Raw genomic sequence first — 21359 nt, 5'->3', positions numbered from 1 at the left:
GTTCAGTCTCTCTGGAAAAATGCCTTGAGTTAGTGATGAATCACGTATTTTGGATAAAACCAGGCTTATTACATGGGAACAAATCTTTAGTACTCTATTCGAAACACCATCAGAAGTAGATGAGCTTTTATTTTTGAGAGAATATATAATTTTCTTGATATCAGAAGCAATAGTTCGTGATACATTCATATGACTAAATGTTATGCAACGTATTTTATCAACAGACCACTGTGGTTTTTCTCTTGAACTGTTTGTCCTTACGCTTTTTACTATATTTAAGAAATGATTTCTAAATACATTTGCTACCTGCAACACATCATTTATAGTCCTTACATTCAATTCTATAGTGATGTTATATTGTTTTGTTGCTGGTTGTCCTGCCTCTCATTTAACAACATTTCATGTAGCCTTCAGTCTGTTGTCGGAATTACTGATTTATGACATTATGTGCATGTTCCTTGATCTCTGTTAATAACCTTTCTTAGTAATTTTGAATAGTTTTTGTAGTGTGCACCTGCTGCAGAATCCCTTTTGTTCTTGCCAAAAAGGTAATTTCCCTTTTCCTTTCACAAGATACTTTAGTCCCTCAAGTGATCCATGGTTTTTTACACGACTGTTTAGTGTCCATTCTGATTAGCTATTTTCAAATAATATCATGAATTTACCATCAAATAGATTAAATTTTATGTTAGTTTATGGTTCATTATAAATTTCATCCCTTGTCATCTACTATAAACTGATCTTAAAAACGTTTGTATTGGAGTCATTAATTGTTCTAACTGATTTACACGGGTGAGTATCCATACTGTAAGGCACTATGCTATTTATCCTAACAAACTGTGCATCATTATCAGAGAGAGCATTGTGCTTCACCAAAGAAAACATGATCAATTAAGGTCCTAACATTTTTATCCACCCGTGTTGGAAAGTTAATTATAGAGATCAAATTGTAGGATCCAAATAAGGTTTCCAGATAGTTTTTCCTAGCAGAGCCCTTTAGAAAATGTGCACTAAAGTCACCATGGAGTATTTGCTCCTTGCTGTTGTCTGGCAGATAGTACACTAAGGAATCAAATATTCATGCACCTGTGGTCTAGGGGTAGTGTCTTTGACTAGTAATCAAAACAACCTCAGTTCTGGGTTTGGAACCTGCCACCAGATAAATTTTGATTAATAATCAGCATTGGTGGCCAAAGACTTCTGTATAAGAAGTCACTCTCATTCTGCAATGACCTTGTCAAAGAGGGCAGAGGAATCAACAGAGGTTCAGGGCACTCTCTTGTCCTTGGTGTGGGAAACTGGCCCTAGAGGTGGAAGAATCAGCAATGATCAACATCATGGGAATGCAGAAGGCAATAGAAATCAGTGCATTAAAGACACATGTACCCATGGGCATGTGACCTGTAATTGACAAAGTGTTATGATGATCTCTCCATTGGCAAAAGATTCCAGAATAGTTTTCCATTCAGATCTCTGGAAGGGGACTGCCAAAGGGGAGGTGACCATGAGAAAAAGGTTGAATAACCAATGAAAGGATAACATTCTGCAAGTCCAGGCATGGAATATCAGAAGCTTGAACATGGTAGGGAAGCTAGAAAATCTGAAAATGGAAATCCAAAGGCTCAGTCTAGATATAGTAGGGGTCAGTAAATTGAAATGGAAAGAAGGCAACGATTTCTGGTTATATGAGTTTAAGGCAATATCAAGAGCAGCAGAAAATGGTACAATGGGAGTAGGTTTCATTATGAATAGGAAGGTAGGGCAAAGAGAGCATTACGTGAACAGTTCAGTGACATTCTTATCAGAATTGACAGCAAACCAACCCCGACAACAATAATTCATGTGTATTTGCCAACATCGCAAGTTGATAATGAAGAGATAGAGAAAGTATATGATGATATTGAAAGGGTAATGCAGCATGTAAGGAGAGATGGAAATCTAAGTCATGGGGGACTGGAATGCAGCTGTAGAGGAAGGAATGGAAGAAAAGGCTACAGGAGAATATGGGCTTGGGAGAAGAAATGAGAAAGGAGAAAGACTAATAGAGTTCTGTAATAAATTTCAAGAATCCTCTGTTCAAGAATCACAAAAGAAGGAGGTATACTTGGAAAAGGCCAGCTGATACAGGAAGATTTCAGTTAGATTACATCATGGTCAGATGGAGATTCCAAAATCAGATACTGAATTGTAAGGCATACGCAGGATCAGATATAGACTCAGATCACAAGGTAGTAGTGATGAAGAATAGGCTGGAGTTTAAGAGATTAGTCAGGAAGAATCAATACATAAAGAAGTGGGATACGGAACTGCTAAGGAATGACAAGATACGCTAGAAGTGCTCTAAGGCTATAGACACAGCAATGAGGAATAGCTCAGTTGGCAGAATGGTTGAAGAGTAATAGACATCTCTAAAAAGATGAATCACAGAAGTTGGAAAGAGATACATAGATAAAAAGAAGGTAACTGAGAAGAAACCATGGGTAACAGAAGAAATACTTCAGATGATCAATGAAAGAAGGAAGTGCAAAAGTGTTCAGGGAAATTGAGGAATACAGACATACAAGTGACTGACAAATGAAATAAATAGGAATTGCTGAGAAGCAAAGACAAAATGGCTGAATGAAAAATATGAAGAAATTGAAAAATAAATGATTGCCAGAAGGACTGACTCAGCCTATAGCAATGTAAAAATAATCTTCAGTGAAATTAAAAACAAGGGTGATAACATTAAGAGTGCAATGGAAATTCCACTGTTAAATGCAGAGGAGAGAGCAGAGAGGTGGAAAGAGTACACTGAAGGCCTCTATGAAGGAAAAGATAGAAAAGGAAACAGGAGTTGATTTAGAAGAGATAGCAGATCCAGTACTGGAATGAGAACTTAAGAGAGCTTTGGAGGTCTTAAGATCAAGTAGGGTAGAGGGGATAGATAACATTCCATCCTAATTTCCAAAATCATTGGGGGAAGTGGCAACAAAATGACTATTCACATTGGTGTGTAGATTGTTTTAGTCTGGCTACATACTCTCTGACTTTCAGAAAAATATCATCCATACAATTCTGAAGACTGCAAGAGCTGACAAGTGGGAGAATTATCACACAATCAGCTTAACAGCTCATGCATCCAAATTGCTGATAAGAGTAATATACAGAAGAATGGAAAAGAAAACTGAAGATGTGTTACATTATAATCAGCCTGGTCTCAGGAAAGGTAAAGGCACCAGAGGGGCAATTCTGATGTTGCAGCTGATAACACTGGCCAACAACAACAAAAATTTGAATTTTCCCTGCACTTCATGAGTCAATTCTCACAAATTTTGAGTCAAGAAAAATGAATATGACAATGAAAAATTTTCCTCAGCTCTAATTTCTGTGATACCACTAAGTGTAAGTATTTCATGTTAACGGATTAAGAAAAGAGATACATTTAAATTATGTATGCTAACAACACTGAGTGTGTATTTGAATTTTTTTAAATGGTAGTTTCATTTTGAGAGTTCTCAATCGCTGGAAGAATACCTCACAGATGGTTTGGTCTGGAGAGTGGCTGTGTGAGATTGTCATCTTTGAGCTTGCATCTTGTAACAGAGTTCCAGAGCATCCCTACACAAAGACCAACAGTAATTTGCAAGCATTGCTTCATTTCAATTGCCCTCATATATTTGTTCCATAACAGAAATGTCCTAATGGAAGCTTTCTCCATGTTCATCACTGACAGCTCCACAACTATAAAGGAAAAAACCTGGATGGGAGCGGAGAAAATAGATTTTATGGGGCATGTTGCATCCATTGTTGTGGTATTTTTGCAGGGGCGCTGTCACCAGCTGAGTGTAGTTATCATCTCTTTTGCTGCCTAAAAATCCATGAACAACTCCCTTGAAGGCTTCCCAAGCTTCCTTTTCTTTCCCTCCTAAAACTTGCACAAATGCAAGATCCTTTACAAGTTCTTGAGTCTGTTGCCCAATAAAAGTACCTTCCTTAACTTTTGCATCACTTAATTTTGCAAATTTCTCTGTTGTGTACTTAAAGCCCCATCCTTCTTGGTTCATACCTTTGACAAAATTTTTCACCAAAAACAACCTGATATGCAGCAGAAGAAGAACATCTTTTGGGCCCAGGAGAGGCTTGGTAATGACATTTTTCTCACTAGGATTAAGATTTCTTGCTGGTCAGTCTGCTTTGATATAAAGCAATTTCCTATCCCTACTGTCCCACATAAATAAGAAGCAGCAATGTTTTGTGTACCCCAGTTGCATTCCTAAGAGTATGGCAATGACATTTATATCACACAGATATTTATGTTCATGATATTTGATTAAGTCCAAGAGGTCTGTCATATTTGCAGATGTCTCCTTCATGTGAACTGCATGACCAACAGGAGTAGAAGGAAGGCAGTTGCCATTGAGAAGTAACAAAGATTTCAAACTAAGCTAAAGGAATCAATGAATAGCCTCCATTCAGCTGGATCATTGTTCAGATTCAAAGATTTCACTGAGCCCTTAATGTCACACCAAACTACAAGATTGTTTTTGTTCTCCAAAAAAAAGGAAACAGCTCCATGTAACATATTCTGTACTAAGACTATGACATCAGTTTCGAGAAGAGTCCATCGCTGCAGTCAAGACCCAAGAATTTCTGCCTTATCCTTTGACTGGTCAAGCTCTCTAATGAGATCACACAATTCTGCTTGACTCAGTCTGTGTGGTTTATCATCTTTTCCCTCAAAATCAGGGTCACGGGATGTGGAAGGCTTGTTTGGTTCTTCTTCTTCTTGTTCCAGACAGTCTCTATTTTCTATTTCAAACACATAATTTTTGGAAACTGGTAAACTAATTGAATGCGGAATGATTCAACTAACAGAACAAAGATTCGGGTACTGAACTGGTCTTCTTATCTTCATAGACAATCCTGCCTTTATAGGTGGAGTTGAACAGAAATAACAGTCATCTGTTTGATTTGCAGATTCCTGCCAATCCATAGCCACAGCAAAAGCCATAGATCATTTCTTATTTTTCAGCCATTCTCGCAGCATAACTGAACATGCATTGCAACATGTATGTGGAGCCCAAGACTTATCCTGGTCCCCTACTTTCATATCAAAATAATGCTGATAGGCAATCTTCACAAGAGGTGTCAGATTGTGTTTCTGTGAAGAAAATGTTGTTTCACCACAAATGTAACAAAAATTATTCATATTATTTACATATTTTCATGGCATTGTTACAAATTTTACACTACAAAAGCACTCTCAAACCAGAAATTCTGTTTTAATCACAACACAAACTATATGAAACTCAGTCACAGCAACAATATCTATGTTTGTGACTTACAAACAGCTTAAGAGCATTTGTGATTTATCATTGGACAGGTGCGCCAACTCTGAAAACAAAATTTCCCCCAAACTGAAAAAAATGAAATGTCACTTTATCTCCAGAGCAAGAGCTAATATGTCATTTTTATGGATTTTTTAATTCATCAGATGGAAATAAATAAGGATTAACTATTTTTGAGCCAAAACATTTGCATTGTTGCCCAATGTAATGGAAGCAAAACCACAGAAAAATCAAAACACATTCATATGATTTGTTGACCTGGAAAAAAATTCAACAATGTGAAATGATGCAGGACATTCAAAATTCTGAGAAAAATAGGATTAAGCTGTAAGGAGAGATGGGTAGCACACAGTGTGACAAGAGCCAAGGGAAATAATAAGAATGGACAACCAAGAACAAGATGCTCAGATTAACAAGGGTGCAAGACAGGGATGTAGTCTTTCACCCCTACTGTTCAATCTGTACATGGAAGAAGCAATGTTGGAAATCAAAGAAAGGTTCAGGACTGGAATTAAAATTCAAGGTGACAGGATATCAATGATACAATGTGCTGATGATGTTGCTAACCTGAGTGAAAGTGAAGAACTATTACATGATCTGCTGAATAGAAAGCACAGTCTAATGAGTACAGAATATGGATTGAGACTAAAGCAAAGAAAGATGGAAGTAATGAGAAGTAGTAGAAATACCATACTATACTGTCGTGTGACTAGGGCGGGTAGACCGTTCACCGGGTGCAAGCCTTTCAATTTGATGCCACTTTGTCAGCTTGTGCATCGATGGGAATGAAATGATGATGATTAGGACAACACAACACAAAGTCCTTGAGCAGAGAAAATCTCCAACCCAGCCAGGAATCGAACCCAGGCCCTTAGGATTGACATTCGGCCACGCTGACCACTCAGCTACTGGGGGCAGACAGTAGTAGAAATGAGAATAGCAAGAAACTTAACATCAGGATTGATAGTCATGAAGTAGATGATGTTAAGGAATTCTACTATGTAGGCAGCAAAATAACCACTGATGAACAGAGAAAGGAGGACATCAAAACAGAGTAGTACTGGCAAAATGGGGATTCCTGGCCAAGAGAAGTATACAAGTATCAAACATAAGTCTTAATTTGAGGAAGAAATTTCTGAGAATGTATGTTTGGAACACAGCATTGTATGTCAGTGAAACACGGACTGTGGGAAAACCGGAGATGAAGAGAATCAAAGTATTTGAGATGTGGTGTAATAGACAAATGTTGAAAATTAGGTGGACTGATAAGGTAATGAAAGAGCAGGTTCTGTGCAGAGTCGGCAAGGAAACAAATATGTGGAAAACACTGATGAGGAGAAGGGACAGGATAGTAGGACATCTATTAAGATGTCAGGGAATGATTTCCATGTTACTAGAGGGAGCTGTAGAGGGTAAAAACTGTTAAATTAATTATTAAATTAAAAATTATTCTATACTGCTGAAAGGTGCTATAAAACATATGCTTATATTATAGAGGTAGTACATTAAAACTAACTTAAAATCTGTGGCTCTGCTAAAAACAAGCATACTGTCACAGGTTTGGTGGTGTTAATACCTAGACAATATGGGCCCAGTAGTTAAATAAAAGAAAATGGGGATTGGGATGGATGGGGAGGGAGGGCATTGGAGAAAGGGGAGAGGGGTAGGAATGGATGAAAGATGGTACATTGGTATACATACTACACTGTGTACATGAGCATTCATTGCTGTATTACATAAATATCCATTTAATTTCATACTGATGGAGGCTCAATAATTGCATCAAGTGGAGATCTGAAGCATACATAAGTCACTCCATATAAACTTTGTAATCATAATGTACTACCTCTATAATATAAGCATACATCTTACAGAATCTTTAATCAATATGTATTAGTTTTTAATAATTCCTAGTAATCTTTGATATATTTCTCATTTCATTACCTGTAAAATGAATATATAGGTATGTCACTTTAAATATGTGTATAGAACCTAATGTATGTGTTGGGTCTTCACACATTGTAATTAGTTAAGACTACATTAATATAAAATCAAAGGACATTCATGAAATACTGTAGTGTATGATTATGTACCTAATGCAGCATACTGATGTACCATCTTTTTTCTAGCCCCCCTTCTGTCCCCTACACCTCTGCTCCAACTCCCTCTTCCCCTCTACACTATCCTTCACCTTCTCCCCCCCCCCCCCCCCCACTGTCATCCACCATCTTCTTCATTCCTCCCTTCACCCTCCTCCTACTATGCAGTTGGATTTTAGGTAGTACGTTAAAGACACTTTTGTTTTGTGAATGTGTAATGAATATTATTGATCATGCTCTGGTCCAGGAATTTGCAGGTGTGTGGGTTTGTGGATTGACTGCATTTCACATGACTCTTGCATACTGCCTTTTATGTAAGTCACCAGGAATCAGTGGATCATTGTTTTATAATATTACATCTATGTCATTATTTTAGGGATAAAGTTTTATTTTACATCTAGAAAATGGCATATTTCCACACTGATAATTGAGTACTGCATTGCAGCACTATAAAAAGCTGTTATGAGCAAGTATTACAAGGAGTATTATAAGGATACGTTAAACACTTAGCCAAATAAATACTCGTGTTTCCCTCTCCTGGTAATGCTTTTGGCAAACCAAAGAGCATGTTGCTCGCACAGTGGTGCCACTTTGTAACAATATTTGCCATTATTTTGAGAAATGTTAACATTAGTTCTTGTATAAGACATATTGTCTTTTAAAAGGGCTGTATAGTTAGTTAATGTTATCATCTGTGCAAAATGTCAGCCGTATCATGTATCTTTATATGTTCTCATATCCTGTAATACAACAACTGGTTTATAAAACGAGATATGCATAATGTTTCACAATTGATATTACATATATCTAGAAGTTGAAGACAGGACTCATAAATCAAGTTTTACACAGGGATCTATGCCAATGGCTCGAGTCCTCGTCCCATGGGTTCTCTTCAAATTGATGAAGCACTTCATCTTCCAATATGACAGTACACCGCCTTCTTAGAGCACCACTATTTGCTCTACTGCTTGCGAATTTCTCACTTTACTGTTGTTCTATACTGCCAAACATGAGATGCAATGGCATCACATGATTTGGAAAGTACTCATGGTACAGACTTTGAGCTTCTCTTCCATTATAGCGAGCTTCACCACAAACTAATAATATATCAGTGTTCTCGGCAAATTTGAACTCAGGCATCCTGTCACTGCAGTATTAGTCACTGTAATGTCAACAGATGTATCAGAAGGGAGCATGAAAAAGAAAGGAAGATGGAAACAGAGGACATCACATGACATGTCATCATCATACTATTCATGAATGTGAATAGCTTACCATAAGAAGCAAACTGCATAAGAAACATCTAGTGCATAATTGAGTAGCTCTTGTTTTCCTTTCTGGACATGGGTTGCTATGTAAAACTTGATCTACTAAGTTCCCTCTGCAATCTCTAGAAGTGTGTATCATGAATTGTGAAACACCCTGTATGTTATTTCAATGATGACATGTCATTTAGGCATGCCAGAAATTTTGTAAAATGTAAGTAATGTTCTCATATTTGTGATTTCTTCCCCCCCCCCCCCCTCTCCCCCTTCCTCACCACCACATTAAGCCTTCCACTGTATGATCTGTATGCTTTGTTAATTTTCAGTTCAACTTGCACTTCAGAATGGTTATAAAGTCAAAACCATGATTGTATGAAATAAATGATAGAATTTAGTCACATGGTGGAAATTTGTTTAAAAAAAAATAACACACAAATGTGATCCTCCTCCTATAAAAACAATCTCTGTAAGTATTCCAGAAATTCCTGACATTCTGTATTAATTCCCCCCCCCCCCCCCCCCCAAAAAAAAAAAAAAAAAAAAAAAACTTCTTGAAAAACAGCTTTGAAATCTCAAACCCCACACCAACTCATAAGCTATCAGATAACTGTTAAAAGATTGCTCTATCATGAGCCTCACTGCAGGCTAAAGCTCTACTGATGTGGTACCTGATTAAAAAGTGTACGCGGAAGAGAGGCTACATCAGCTCTTGGTCACGTCACTGTTCAGAAAATCATTCTTTCCATCCAGACTGAGCTTAAAAAATACTTCAAAACATATGCCCATCACAAAGTTTCACAGCTACCCCACATAAATCTTCCCATTCCTTATCCGTATGTCCCTACCATCTACCTACCACTTAAAATGCATGATGAGAGCAATCCCTGGCAGTATTCAACAGATTGTGTGCTGATATGAAACTTCCTGGCAGATTAAAATTATGTGCCAGTCTGAGACTCAAACTTGGGACCTTTGCCTTTGGCAGGCAAGCACTCTACCATTTGAGCTACCCAAGCACGAAGGTTCAAGACAAGGTACTGGTGGAATTAAAGCTGTGTGGACAGGTTGCGAGTCATGCTTGAGTAGCTCATATGGCAGAGCACTTCCCCATGAAAGGCAAAGGTCTTGAGTTCAAGTCTCATTCAAGCATGCAGTTTTAATCTGCCAGGAAGTTTTATATCGGTGCACACTCTGCTGCAGAGTGAAAATTTCATTCTGGATATGTTTTCTTAAACTGCAGTGGCAGAGAAAACTGGGGAGTTTGGTGCAGGGGTCTGTTATAAAGAATCATTTGTGCACCTGTTTCATTCATATTCAGATTATCCGGTGCTTTCACAGACACAAACTGACATACAAATAATGGTTCATTTATTAGGAACATTAGATACATTTTTTATAATATTAAAATTGTATGAAATTTTCTTTTAATTATAGGAAACACAGAAGGAAACTGTGTTTGGAGACAGGGAACTAATATATGAAGTAAGAAGACTGAAAGAATTTCAGAGATATGATTTCTGGGTTACAGCATCGACAACAGTTGGAGAAGGACAGCCAAGTCCAAAAGTCTCACAGGCTCCTATATCTCGTGGTAAGAAAAATCTTTTTTTTAACTTTTGTACACAAATTATCTTATACAGGGAATAAGAGAAATTATGAAATTTGCAGCAAATCATACATTTTGATCTAATAAATCCAAGCAGCGCTGCTACCTATCCTTATTCTCCTGCAGATTCAATACTTCATTATCATGCCTTTTCAGGTTGACATAGCATCTCTAATAAAGAGTGATAAATGTATCTACAGATAAGATTGGAGGAATATTAACTGTATCCATAGCAGTGATTAAGCTAAGTGTGCCTCCATAGTGATGACACTTGATAATTACTTGAGGGATTACTGCCAGCATTGGTTGAGTGTAACAGTCATGGACCAAGGTTCTCAATCAAGTGTTTAAGGTGGAAGACCACTTAGCTACTATATGTTCTGTGCGTACTTCTGAGCATCTGTTGGGAGAAACATTGCAATTATCAGACAACAGCAACATTAATATCACAGTCTGAATCTATGAAAAATTGCTCTTCCAGCCTCTATATGAAAAACAGTAAGGAGGTGAATGAATATTTATGCAAAACAGTTGATACGATTGAACCTCTGGGTCTCACTTCGCACCAAACTTGAATAGGGATTGTTCGGTCCTGAAAGTTTTCAGCTTCCATTGTACATCTCCTTGTCAGACAAAACTGAAACATCTCCATCTACATCCATACTCTGCAAACCACTGTGAAGTGCATCTCAGAGGATATTTCCCATTGTACCAGTTATTAGAGCTTCTTCCCATTCCATTCACATATGCAGTAGGGGAAGAATGACTGTTTAATGGGCGCTGATGACCACGCTGTTTAGCGCCCGAAAACCTCAAACCACACACACACACACAACTGTTTAAATGCTCTTTGTGTGCTGTGATTAATCTAATTTTGTCCTCACAATCCCTGCAGGAGCAATACATAGTGTACTGCAGTATATTCTTGGAGTCATAATTTAAAGCCAGTTCTTGAACCTTTGTAAGTGAGCTTTCTTAAGATAATTTTCATCTATCTTCAAGTGTCTGCCAATTCAGTTTCAACATCCTTGTGACACTATCCCATGTGGACCACTTCTTTATCCTTCTTGTAGATAGATGTGATGTGCTTTCTTCCAGTTACTAAGTGCAGTTTTTTGTTCAAGGGATCTATGGTACATTATAGTAAATGAGTCCCATATGTTTGAGGAAGTGTAAGACACATTATTTGATCTTATGAGGTGTGTTCAAAAAGTAAAAAAATGGTTGAAATGGTTCTGAGCACTATGGGACTCAACTGCTGAGGTCATTAGTCCCCTAGAACTTCGAACTAGTTAAACCTAACTAACCTAGTGACATCACAAATATCCATGCCCAAGGCAGGATTCGAACCTGCAACCATAGCGGTATTGCGGTTCCAGGCTGCAGCGCCTTTAACCGCAAGGCCACTTCGGCCGGCTGTTCAAAAAGTAAGATGACTTTATATTTTTATGAAAAAATATTTATTTATTCATCAATATTCATGTTGTCCCCTTAAAAGTAATCCCCTCAGATACAATACAGTTGTACCAACGCTTCTTCCAATCCTCAAAGCACTTCTCATAAGCACTTTTTGGTACAGCCTTAAGTACTTCCAGTGATGCAGTTTTTATTTCCCCAATCATTGAAAATCTTCATCCTTTCATAGGTCTCTTCAGTTTTGGGAACAGGAAAGTTGCAGGGGGCCAGATCCATTGAATATGGTGGCTGAGGCATGATTGTCATGTTGTTTTTGGCCAAAAAATCTCTCACAAGCAATTATGGATCAATACACGCACTGTCGTGATGCAAAAGCCATGAATTGGTTTTCCACTATTCCTGATATTTTTTGCATTTTGCCTAGCTCACAAACGGCACATAACATCAAGGTAATACTTCTTATTGACCATACAACCTTGAGGCAAAAATTCATGATGCACTATGCTATGGTAATTGAAAAAACAGTGAGCAAAACTTTGCAATTGATTGAAGTTAGCATGCTTTTCTCAGTCTTGGCTCTCCAGGATGCTTCCATTAGGATGATTTGGCTTTGGTTTCAAAGTCATAATTGTAAACCCACATTTTTTCACCAGTTATGTCACTTTTGAGCAAATCAGGGTCATCACTTGTGTCATTCAAGAGCTCCTGAGCAATGCTCATGTGACGGTTCTTCTGATCAAAATTGAGAATTTTTGGAACAAACTTCACTGACACACGTCTCACACCTAAAACATCCAAAAAAATTGCATGACATGAGCTGACCGATATGCCAACATCCTCAGCAACTTCTCTTACAGTAATTCGATGACTTTCCAAAACAATTATTTTCACAGCTTTGACGTTTTCATCTGTTGTTGATGTGCTGGGGCATTCAGAGCGAGGTTTGTCATTGGCATCTTCTTGGCCATCTTGGAAGGGCTTGTACCACTTGTAAACATTTTTTTTTTACTTAGAGCAAACTCACTGTATGCCACTGTCAACATTTCAAGTGTTTTAGAGCACTTCATTCCATTTTTCACACAAAATTTGATTCAAACACTTTGTTCCATTTTGTATAACAATCGAAAATCGGCAAGCACACTAAAAGAAATCTAACCTTTCTATCTGTCAAAAACAAATGAATTATGCTGTAGACTTGAAACAGTGAATAATATGTTTTGGACATGTGTACCAACATATCTAAAAGAAGGTCGATAATCAAATGTATGTTGCCCGCGCAATTTGACAAGTCACCTTACTTTTTGAACAGCCCTCATAAGTGCACCAAAGTGCAGTGCCATGCCTCTTGACAGAACATTCTTTTATTGTACATCACTGTATTTCACCCTGTGGTATTCAAACGTGTATGTTTTGTCATGAAAGCCATCAAACCTATATTCAGAACTGTGGAAATTAAAATGTCCTGTGGCGCCTCTCCCACTCCCAGTCAGCTGGTTTGATGTCCTACCCCCTTTAAAAAACTCACAATTAATACTGGGTGTGATTAATTGTAACTGTGAGAATAAGAATGCTTCAGAACATTTGTGCTCATTATTGCCTATAAGCTAATAACTTTCTCTTTTGTGTGACATAAAATTAAATATAGGAAACATAAAACCAGAAAAGACAAAAGACAAGTAAGAAAATACACATTTCTTCAATCCTTAGGTCCCAACATCTTTTTCTCCATGATCTTGCTACAGTTTTACATGGCATGTTTTCCTTTCTGCAAAAAAATCTATTATCTCATCAAAGTTAGTCAAACATTCTGCTACATGAAAAATTAAACTGTTGTTGTCTAATACTTAAAAAGCTGTTAATACGAATAGTACCCCAAACTGGTGTGGTTTCTAGATTTGATTAATTTTGTCACTGTCTGCTAAATAAAAAAATAGGCCTTTCTAATATTTCAGCAAGTACAGACACATCAAATAAGTGACACTGTTTCAGCACAAATGGTCATTTTTATCTACCGCATTCAAACAAATAACAGGACAGAATATATTTCACGGAGTACCAATATCAAATGCCTATTGGGACTACTACAAACAAAAAGTTTTATGTTAGGAAATAGCTTCACATTTCATTCATATGCTCCAGTTTCTCAAGCCGGATATCGAAAAGTAGTAGCACGAAATTTTTATAAAAATTTGGAATCATCATATTACTCCATATAATTTGTGTGATGTCCTCATTTCTTCTCGTTACTCATTCCAACAAACAATTTTGTCACCACTAACTCTGTAACTATTCATACCATTTACAAAACTTATTCTCCATATAACTTCACTAGCCCTACCAGAATCACCAGTTCAATTATCTCGCATTTATGCTCTGGTTAGGTGTTATTATGTGTTCGTACAATGCATTTTCTGAGCTAATCTGAGACTAGAACTTAAGTGGCTTCTAACCGGGAACTGTGCAAGTGGCTCATAGTAGTGTAGTGATCTGGCAAATATTTTCTGTCCAAGTTTCATTTTCTTTGACACACCGAGATGATTAATATGTAATATTTCTTACCTGCTATTTCTGTTATTCATTTATTTCCACTCTGCTAGTCTGAATCTGTGGATTTTGCTAATAATTATAACAATACTGATCATTTGCACACCCATACAACCATATAAACAAACAACGATTAGCATTCACCTGTTCAAGTAGCCCCATCCCCTTTTGTCTGCAGAAAAGTTTTTTAGTTCTAGATGTGACAGGGATTCCCCTGGCAGAGACTTTACATACATTGTGCACACATTCGAAAATCAACTTTGATTTATTCAGAAATCAACTTAGAATGTGTTACAAATGTTCAAATGACAAAAGTGACATGTTTCAAAATCATAATAATAATTGATAGACCAATGTGACTGGATGCTAGGCGCTTTGTGATACAAGGTTTTTTCCTTCAAGAATATGAATTTGGCATGCTCTGAAATTGCTGTATGTAGCAGATACCCCAGTTTGCCCCTGCCCCACAGATCCGGACCTGCCCCTCTCTGGCTCTGCCTGTTTCACTTTTATCCAATGACGGTAGCCCACCAATAGCAGCAGGAAGAATTTTAGCCAATAACTCTCCTCAGTGCAAGTGCAGGAAAAATCGCTTTCTATCCAGTCATGTTGGTCCACCAGTCATAGTCAAATGAATTCTAGCCAATAACCGTACTTCCTCAACATTAGTCGGGGGAAACTTACTTTACTACCCAGTGATATGATCCACCAATGGTAGCCACAGGAATTTTACCCAATAATCCCACTTCCCCAGCATAAATGTGGGTAGATGTCCCCCTTCCTTTTAACATAATACCACACTGATCTTTGACACTGTTCAGTTAATGTGGACACCACACATTCCTGAAGAAGATCCCAGCAGAAGAGTTGAAACATCAATTTCAAACAATGGAAAAGCCAGCATGGGATCTACAATACCAGAGAAGGAAAGTTGCCACTCACCATATAGCAGACATGCTGAGTCACAATAGGCACAACAAAAAGATTCATACAATTATAGCTTTTGGCCATTAAGGCCTTTGTCAGCAGTAGACACACATACACACACGTACACACACACACACTCACGCAAATGCAACTTGCACACCCATCTGCAGTCTCAGAGAGCTGAAACTACACTGTGAGCAGCAGCACTAGTGCATGATGGGAGTGGTGAGTGGATGGGAGTAAGGAGGAGGCTGAGCGGGGAAGGGGAGGGATAGTATGTTGGGAGTGGCAGACTGTGAAGTGTTGCAGTTTAGATGGAGGGCAGGAGAGAAGGAGCAGAGGGGGGAGGGGGTAAGTAGGGGAAAGGAGATAAATAAAAAGATATTAAAAAGAAATTAAAAGACTGGATGTGGTGGTGAAATGACAGCTGTGTAGTGCTGGAATGGGAACAGGGAGGGGGCTGGATGGTTGAGAACAGTGACTAACAGACGTTGAGGCCAGGAGGGTTACAGGAATGTAGATTGTATTGCAGGGAAAGTTCCCAACTGCGCAGTTCAGAAAAGCTGGTTTTGGGAGGGAAGGATCCATATGGCACAGGCTGTGAAGCAGTCATTGAGATGAAGGATATCATGTTTGGCAGCATATTCAGCAACAGAGTGGTCCTCTTGTTTTTTGACCACAGTTTGTCGATGGCCATTCATGCGGACAGACAGTTTGTTGGTTGTCATGCCTACATAGAATGCAGCACAGTGGTTGCAGCTTAGCTTGTAAATCAGATGACTGGTTTCACAGGTAGCCCTGCCTTTGATGGGATAGGTGATGTTAGTGACCGGACTGGAGTAGGTCGTGGTAGGAGGATGTATGGGACAGGTCTTACATCTAGGTCTATCACAGGGGTATGAGCCATGAAGAAAGGGATTGGGAGCAAGGGTTGTGAAAGGATGGACAAGTATATTGTGTAGGTTCGGTGTACAGTGGAATACCACAATAGGAGGGGTGGGAAGGATAGTGGGTAGGACATTTCTTATTTCAGGGCACAACGAGAAGTAATCAAAACCCGCCATCTGGGAAGGACCCACCATCTCATCCCCCTATTTCGCCCTCCGTGTAAATACATATACATCATGCAGTTGCTATATACTGTATATCGGCGTAATATAATAGTATTTGTTAATTTTTTATCAATTTGTTGCATCCTTGAGCCCCCAGTTCTCGGTGTACAATTAGCAGTTGATGACATCACCAGTGGGAGCTTAAGGCAAAAAAGTTAAAGTTCTTATACATTGAGGCATAGGAGAAGCAATGTTTACAATGATATAAAATAATGGTAAATATCATTTTCAATGGGAAAAAACTTGTTCATGCTACAAAGCACTAAAAATAAAGGGTACACGCTGATCTTAGTTCTTCAAAATTATATATATATATATATATATATATATATATATATATATATTTTTTTTTTCCCCCCCCTCGTCAAAATGGCTTATCCCGGTCGCGCATACTAGGTGTGCGTGCTGTCCGGGAAGGCGGATCAAGGCATTATCAAAACTTTCAAATGGTATTACAGAAGAGAATTGTTAAGTAAGTTATTGTTAGAAAGGGAAGAGGAGAGAGCAGACACTCTGTTATGAAATCATAAAAATATCGATTTGAAACATTTCCTACATGATCGGTGCAGCACAGGACAGTGTAACAGAACAGAATTTGAAGAAAACCTGAAATAAAATTTTGGGTCTGGCCGAAGTTTCTCAAGTCTAATTGTAAATGATGAACAGAATGATATGTGTGAAATGCTCAGTATGCTAAAAGAACTCAACTGCTAAAAGAACTCAACTGCCATGAAAACGACGAAGAAGATGAAACTTCCTGGCAGATTAAAACTGTGTGCCCAACCGAGACTCGAACTCGGGACCTCTGCCTTTCGCGGGCAAGTGCTCTACCAACTGAGCTACCGAAGCACGACTCACGCCTGGTACTCACAGCTTCACTTCTGCCAGTACCTCGTCTCCTACCTTCCAAACTTCCAGCGCACACTTCGTTGCAGAGTGAAAATCTCATTCTGGAGATGAAGGAGATGTTCAAAATTGGATTAGTGTCGATGGTGCAGTTTCAGGGCACAAAATCAGGCAAGATAGTGAAATTGTATACTTCACCACTGATAAAGCTGATGCCAACTAGTGTTCCAGAAAATGAAGATGAAAATATACTGTCTGCTTCTGAAGCATTTTCATGTTTTAGATACTGTATTGTGATAGGTTGAAGCTCAAGAAGAAAGTGACCAGTGCCAGATACCTGTCATGAAAAATGTTAGCTGCTCATAAGCAGATAGGCTTACTTAAATGGACCAGTGTTAAGAATTTTTTTAAGCATTACTTCTATACATATGTACAATATATACAAATTTCATATGTACTACATATTTTTTGTTTACTAGGCTCTACTACATACATTCCTACAATACTTCCTTCTGTGATACTAAAAAGATTTATGTGCAATAACATATGAATGTAGTTTATATTGCTAAATAATGATCCTCTATTGAACTCAAAAAAAGAAAAGAAAAAAAAAGTTTTTCAGTGGAGTGAGATGTATCATTCACTGGGAACAGCTAAATGAAAGGAATTCTGGAGTTTTCTTGCAGCTCTGTAATATAAACGACAAAATATACAGCTAGAATATTACCCTGAATAGAAAAAGATCACAGCAGAGTTCTTGCTGCCTTTAGCTTTTCTGTCATCAACAAAAGCAAAGAAGTTTCTGAGGAAAATCAGTGACAAAGATAACAGCTTTTCAATACCATGCAGGATAAAGACATGGTAGCAACACCACTACCAAATAAAGCCCAGATAACATTCACCATTTCTCACGAGGTGGTAACAATGATCATTTATGAGGGTAATTCAATAATTAAAGAGACAAATTGGTTTGGAGACAAAAGCATTTATTTTTACAAAACAATACTTTTTCTACTTTTAAACATAATCCCCTTGAACATTTACACACTTGTTCCAATGGGCTACCTTTTTTATTCTGGCTGCAAAGAACTCTTTATCTTGATGTTCAAACCAATTTCCCACAAACTATTTCATGTCCTCGTTGTCCTGGAATCTCTTCCAATGTAATTCCTCCTTCAGGGCACCACACAAATGAAAACGACTAAATGCTAAATCAGGACTGTAAGGGGGATGAGGCACTACTTCCCAGCCCATTTTGTTGATGGTTTCATGGTTTAGTTGAGCAATATGGCGACATGTATTGTCTTGCTGGAGAATCACACCTCTCCTCTGAGATCCACGATGTCTCTCTCATGGCTGGCTTCACCTTGTTTAAAAGCAAATCTGAGTAGCATTGGCCATTCATTGTATGCTGCTCTTTGAGATAATCTCAAAAAACTGGACCTTCAGCATCTCAAAACATTGTCAACATGACTTCTCCTGCTGATGCTTGGGTGTTGAATTTTTCCTTGACAGGTGAGTTGGTGTGCTTCCACTCCATGCTTTGTCGTTTTGATTCTGGCCCAGCATCTCAAAACATTGTCAACATGACTTCTCCTGCTGATGCTTGGGTTTTGAATTTTTCCTTGACAGGTGAGTTGGTGTGCTTCCACTCCATGCTTTGTCATTTTGATTCTGGCCCATAATAGTGAACCAAAGTTTCATCACAAGTTAAAATTTCGTTGAGAAAGTGCTCACAGTACCAGTACTAACTTGAATCTAATCAACTATCATTTCCACAGACACATGGTGGTCGGCATGAATAATGTCCTCAATTCGACTTTCTAGTGAGGGAGTTGAAACTGCAACTCGTCAGCCAAAACGGTGTTCGTCAGTCACTGAGCCACAACCAGCTCTACCCACTTGTAAAAATTTGCACAATTCATACAACCTTCACCATAAACTTAAGACATTCTACAGTACATATTCACTGGTTTCTCGCCTTCAGCAAGTAAAAAATGAAGAACAGAATGTTGTTCAACTAATGTGGACGTTTCAAGCGGACTTGCCATTTTGAAATGTATTTTTGAGGGTATAAACAAAATAATGTTGATACATCAGCTGATCAGGGCTCATCCCATGGATACCAACTTAAAGCCATAAAAATATCAAACTTGCCCTACTAACAGTTTTTTCACCAGACCAAATTGCCTTTTTAATTACTGAATGACCCTCATGTGTTTACTTCTACAGCCATATTCTGCAGACCACTGTGAACTGCACAGCAGAGGGTACTTCTCAATGTACCAGATATTACAGATTCTTTCCATTCCATTCACATATGGAGCATGGGAAGAATAACTGTTTAAACAGCTAATCAAATCTTGTCTACACTATCCCTATGCAAGTGATACATAGTGCTATGTAGTGCACCTCTAGATTCATCATTTAAAGCTGGTTCTTGAAACTTTGTAAGTAGGCTTCCTTGGGATAGTTTCCATCTATCCCCAAGTGTCTGCCAATTCAGCTTGATCACATGAAAAATCCTGATAGTATTTTTTGTATCCGAGGGTGATTTAGATTCCCCGCATTGAGTGAATATCAAGAGAGAGAACACCTAAGAGATACTTGGCCTCCAGGTAAAAGCCATGGATCATGCCAGTGCAGGATGCAATAGCAGTAGCCAGCAGGCGAGATGATGCTCCTTTGATGAGTGTTTTCTGATACACCCCAGCTTGCCAATTGCAGGCAGTCTCTCACTAATCACGAAAGTCTTACGTCTGTGCCATTGGATAGCAGAGTGTTTTGACCTTTCCTGATTAATGTTTTGTGATTTGTACTTTTCCCTGGATTGTGGTACATGCTTAGACAATCAGCTACATTCTGGACTTGTGTTGGTTGCTAATTCACCTTATGATCTCCACTGTCATTCACCATCAGAACTACTCATTTCACTTCTATGGTCTTCTCATTACCACCAGAGTGATTAATGATGAACTGTGTTTCTACCTATGCAGAGTAGGATCAAAAAGTAATTGTATCAAAACATATAATTTACCACTTTCTGTCCTGTAACAGTTCCTCATGGTGTGACTTGAATGGAACAGCCAGTCAAATCCGAAAAGTCCATGCTGCAACCCCAGTTTTTGAGATTCAAAGGACTCATATAAGGACAACATACATAATTCATGGCTAAGTCAAGATAAGCACCTACAGACCATTATACGTAGTGAGTCATGTAAGACATAACATCCCTTTTATTTTGTGAATGGTTCTACATATCGAAACGAGCTTTCCACAGTTGAGAGTATGCTGAGGGTACATAATGTTTGGTATGGATATTACTCTGCATTCTGCTATCAACTGAGGTATTGAAACAAGTATGAAACCTTTCATGAAAGACTCTGAGAAATATACTAAAACTGGAAATCAATGTGACCAGAGTTAGCTATTGTGGTGTAAACTGCCAAGCAGAGCTCTCACACCATGCATCCCTTTTATATGCAGTAAGACAGGCAAGATAAAACCTCATTTCTTATATGACATAGATATAGCACTAGGTATGATTTTTTAATTTGGAGCTCCAGAAAATGCTAGCTTCTGGTGTATCAGATGGTGCTTAGGAAACTATTTCAAATGTGTGTACATTTCCAAGTTTTTTTTTTTTTAGAAACAGCTAGTTTTTTCAGGCAGTTTTCCATTTAAACCGTTCCCATTGCCGATTACATGTCAAAGCTGAAACAGAAATGTTGGTCATCCATACTTCATAATGATAAACAGACCTATTCATGGGAAAAAAGAAACCACTGTATTAACTTCCTTAGATTTGAAAAAAATAAAAAAATAAAAAAACAACTGACATGACTTTGTCTGAATGCTCCTTAAAGGTAAAACACCAACTCTACCTGAAATAGTAGTTAGATGGAATACACTTCAAATAAATGGAACATTTTATTTATCCAATTCTCTATCCAATAAAATAATTTTGTCAGTAATTGATTGTTTTCATTGAAACATTTTGTTCAGAATGATATGTCACCCACAAAATAAACACATAACAAAACATAGTTTTACACTTTAATTTAACATATGCTCAAAAAGGGAAATGGATAGGTTAAAGTTAGATATAGTGGGAATTAGTGAAGTTTGATGGCAGGAGGAACAAGACTTCTGGTCAGGTGACTACAGGGTTATAAACACAAAATCAAATAGGGGTAATGCAGGAGTAGGTTTAA

The 21359-nt window shown here is 38.0% G+C and overlaps 1 protein-coding gene across 1 annotated transcript in view; it reads left to right on the top strand.

Moving 5' to 3' along the window:
• LOC126088343 (Down syndrome cell adhesion molecule-like protein Dscam2) overlaps positions 1-21359 on the top strand; it is an 802978-nt gene that overhangs the window by 630390 nt on the left and 151229 nt on the right. The window contains exon 21 of the mRNA XM_049906478.1: positions 10129-10285. Coding sequence (XP_049762435.1) covers positions 10129-10285 — 157 coding nt within the window. The remainder of the gene's footprint in view (positions 1-10128; positions 10286-21359) is intronic.

This window comes from Schistocerca cancellata, chromosome 6 (genome assembly GCF_023864275.1).
Source record: "Schistocerca cancellata isolate TAMUIC-IGC-003103 chromosome 6, iqSchCanc2.1, whole genome shotgun sequence".
NCBI lineage: Eukaryota > Metazoa > Arthropoda > Insecta > Orthoptera > Acrididae > Schistocerca > Schistocerca cancellata.
The sequence above is the reverse complement of the archived record's forward strand: the minus strand, read 5'-3'. Positions and strand labels throughout refer to the sequence as shown.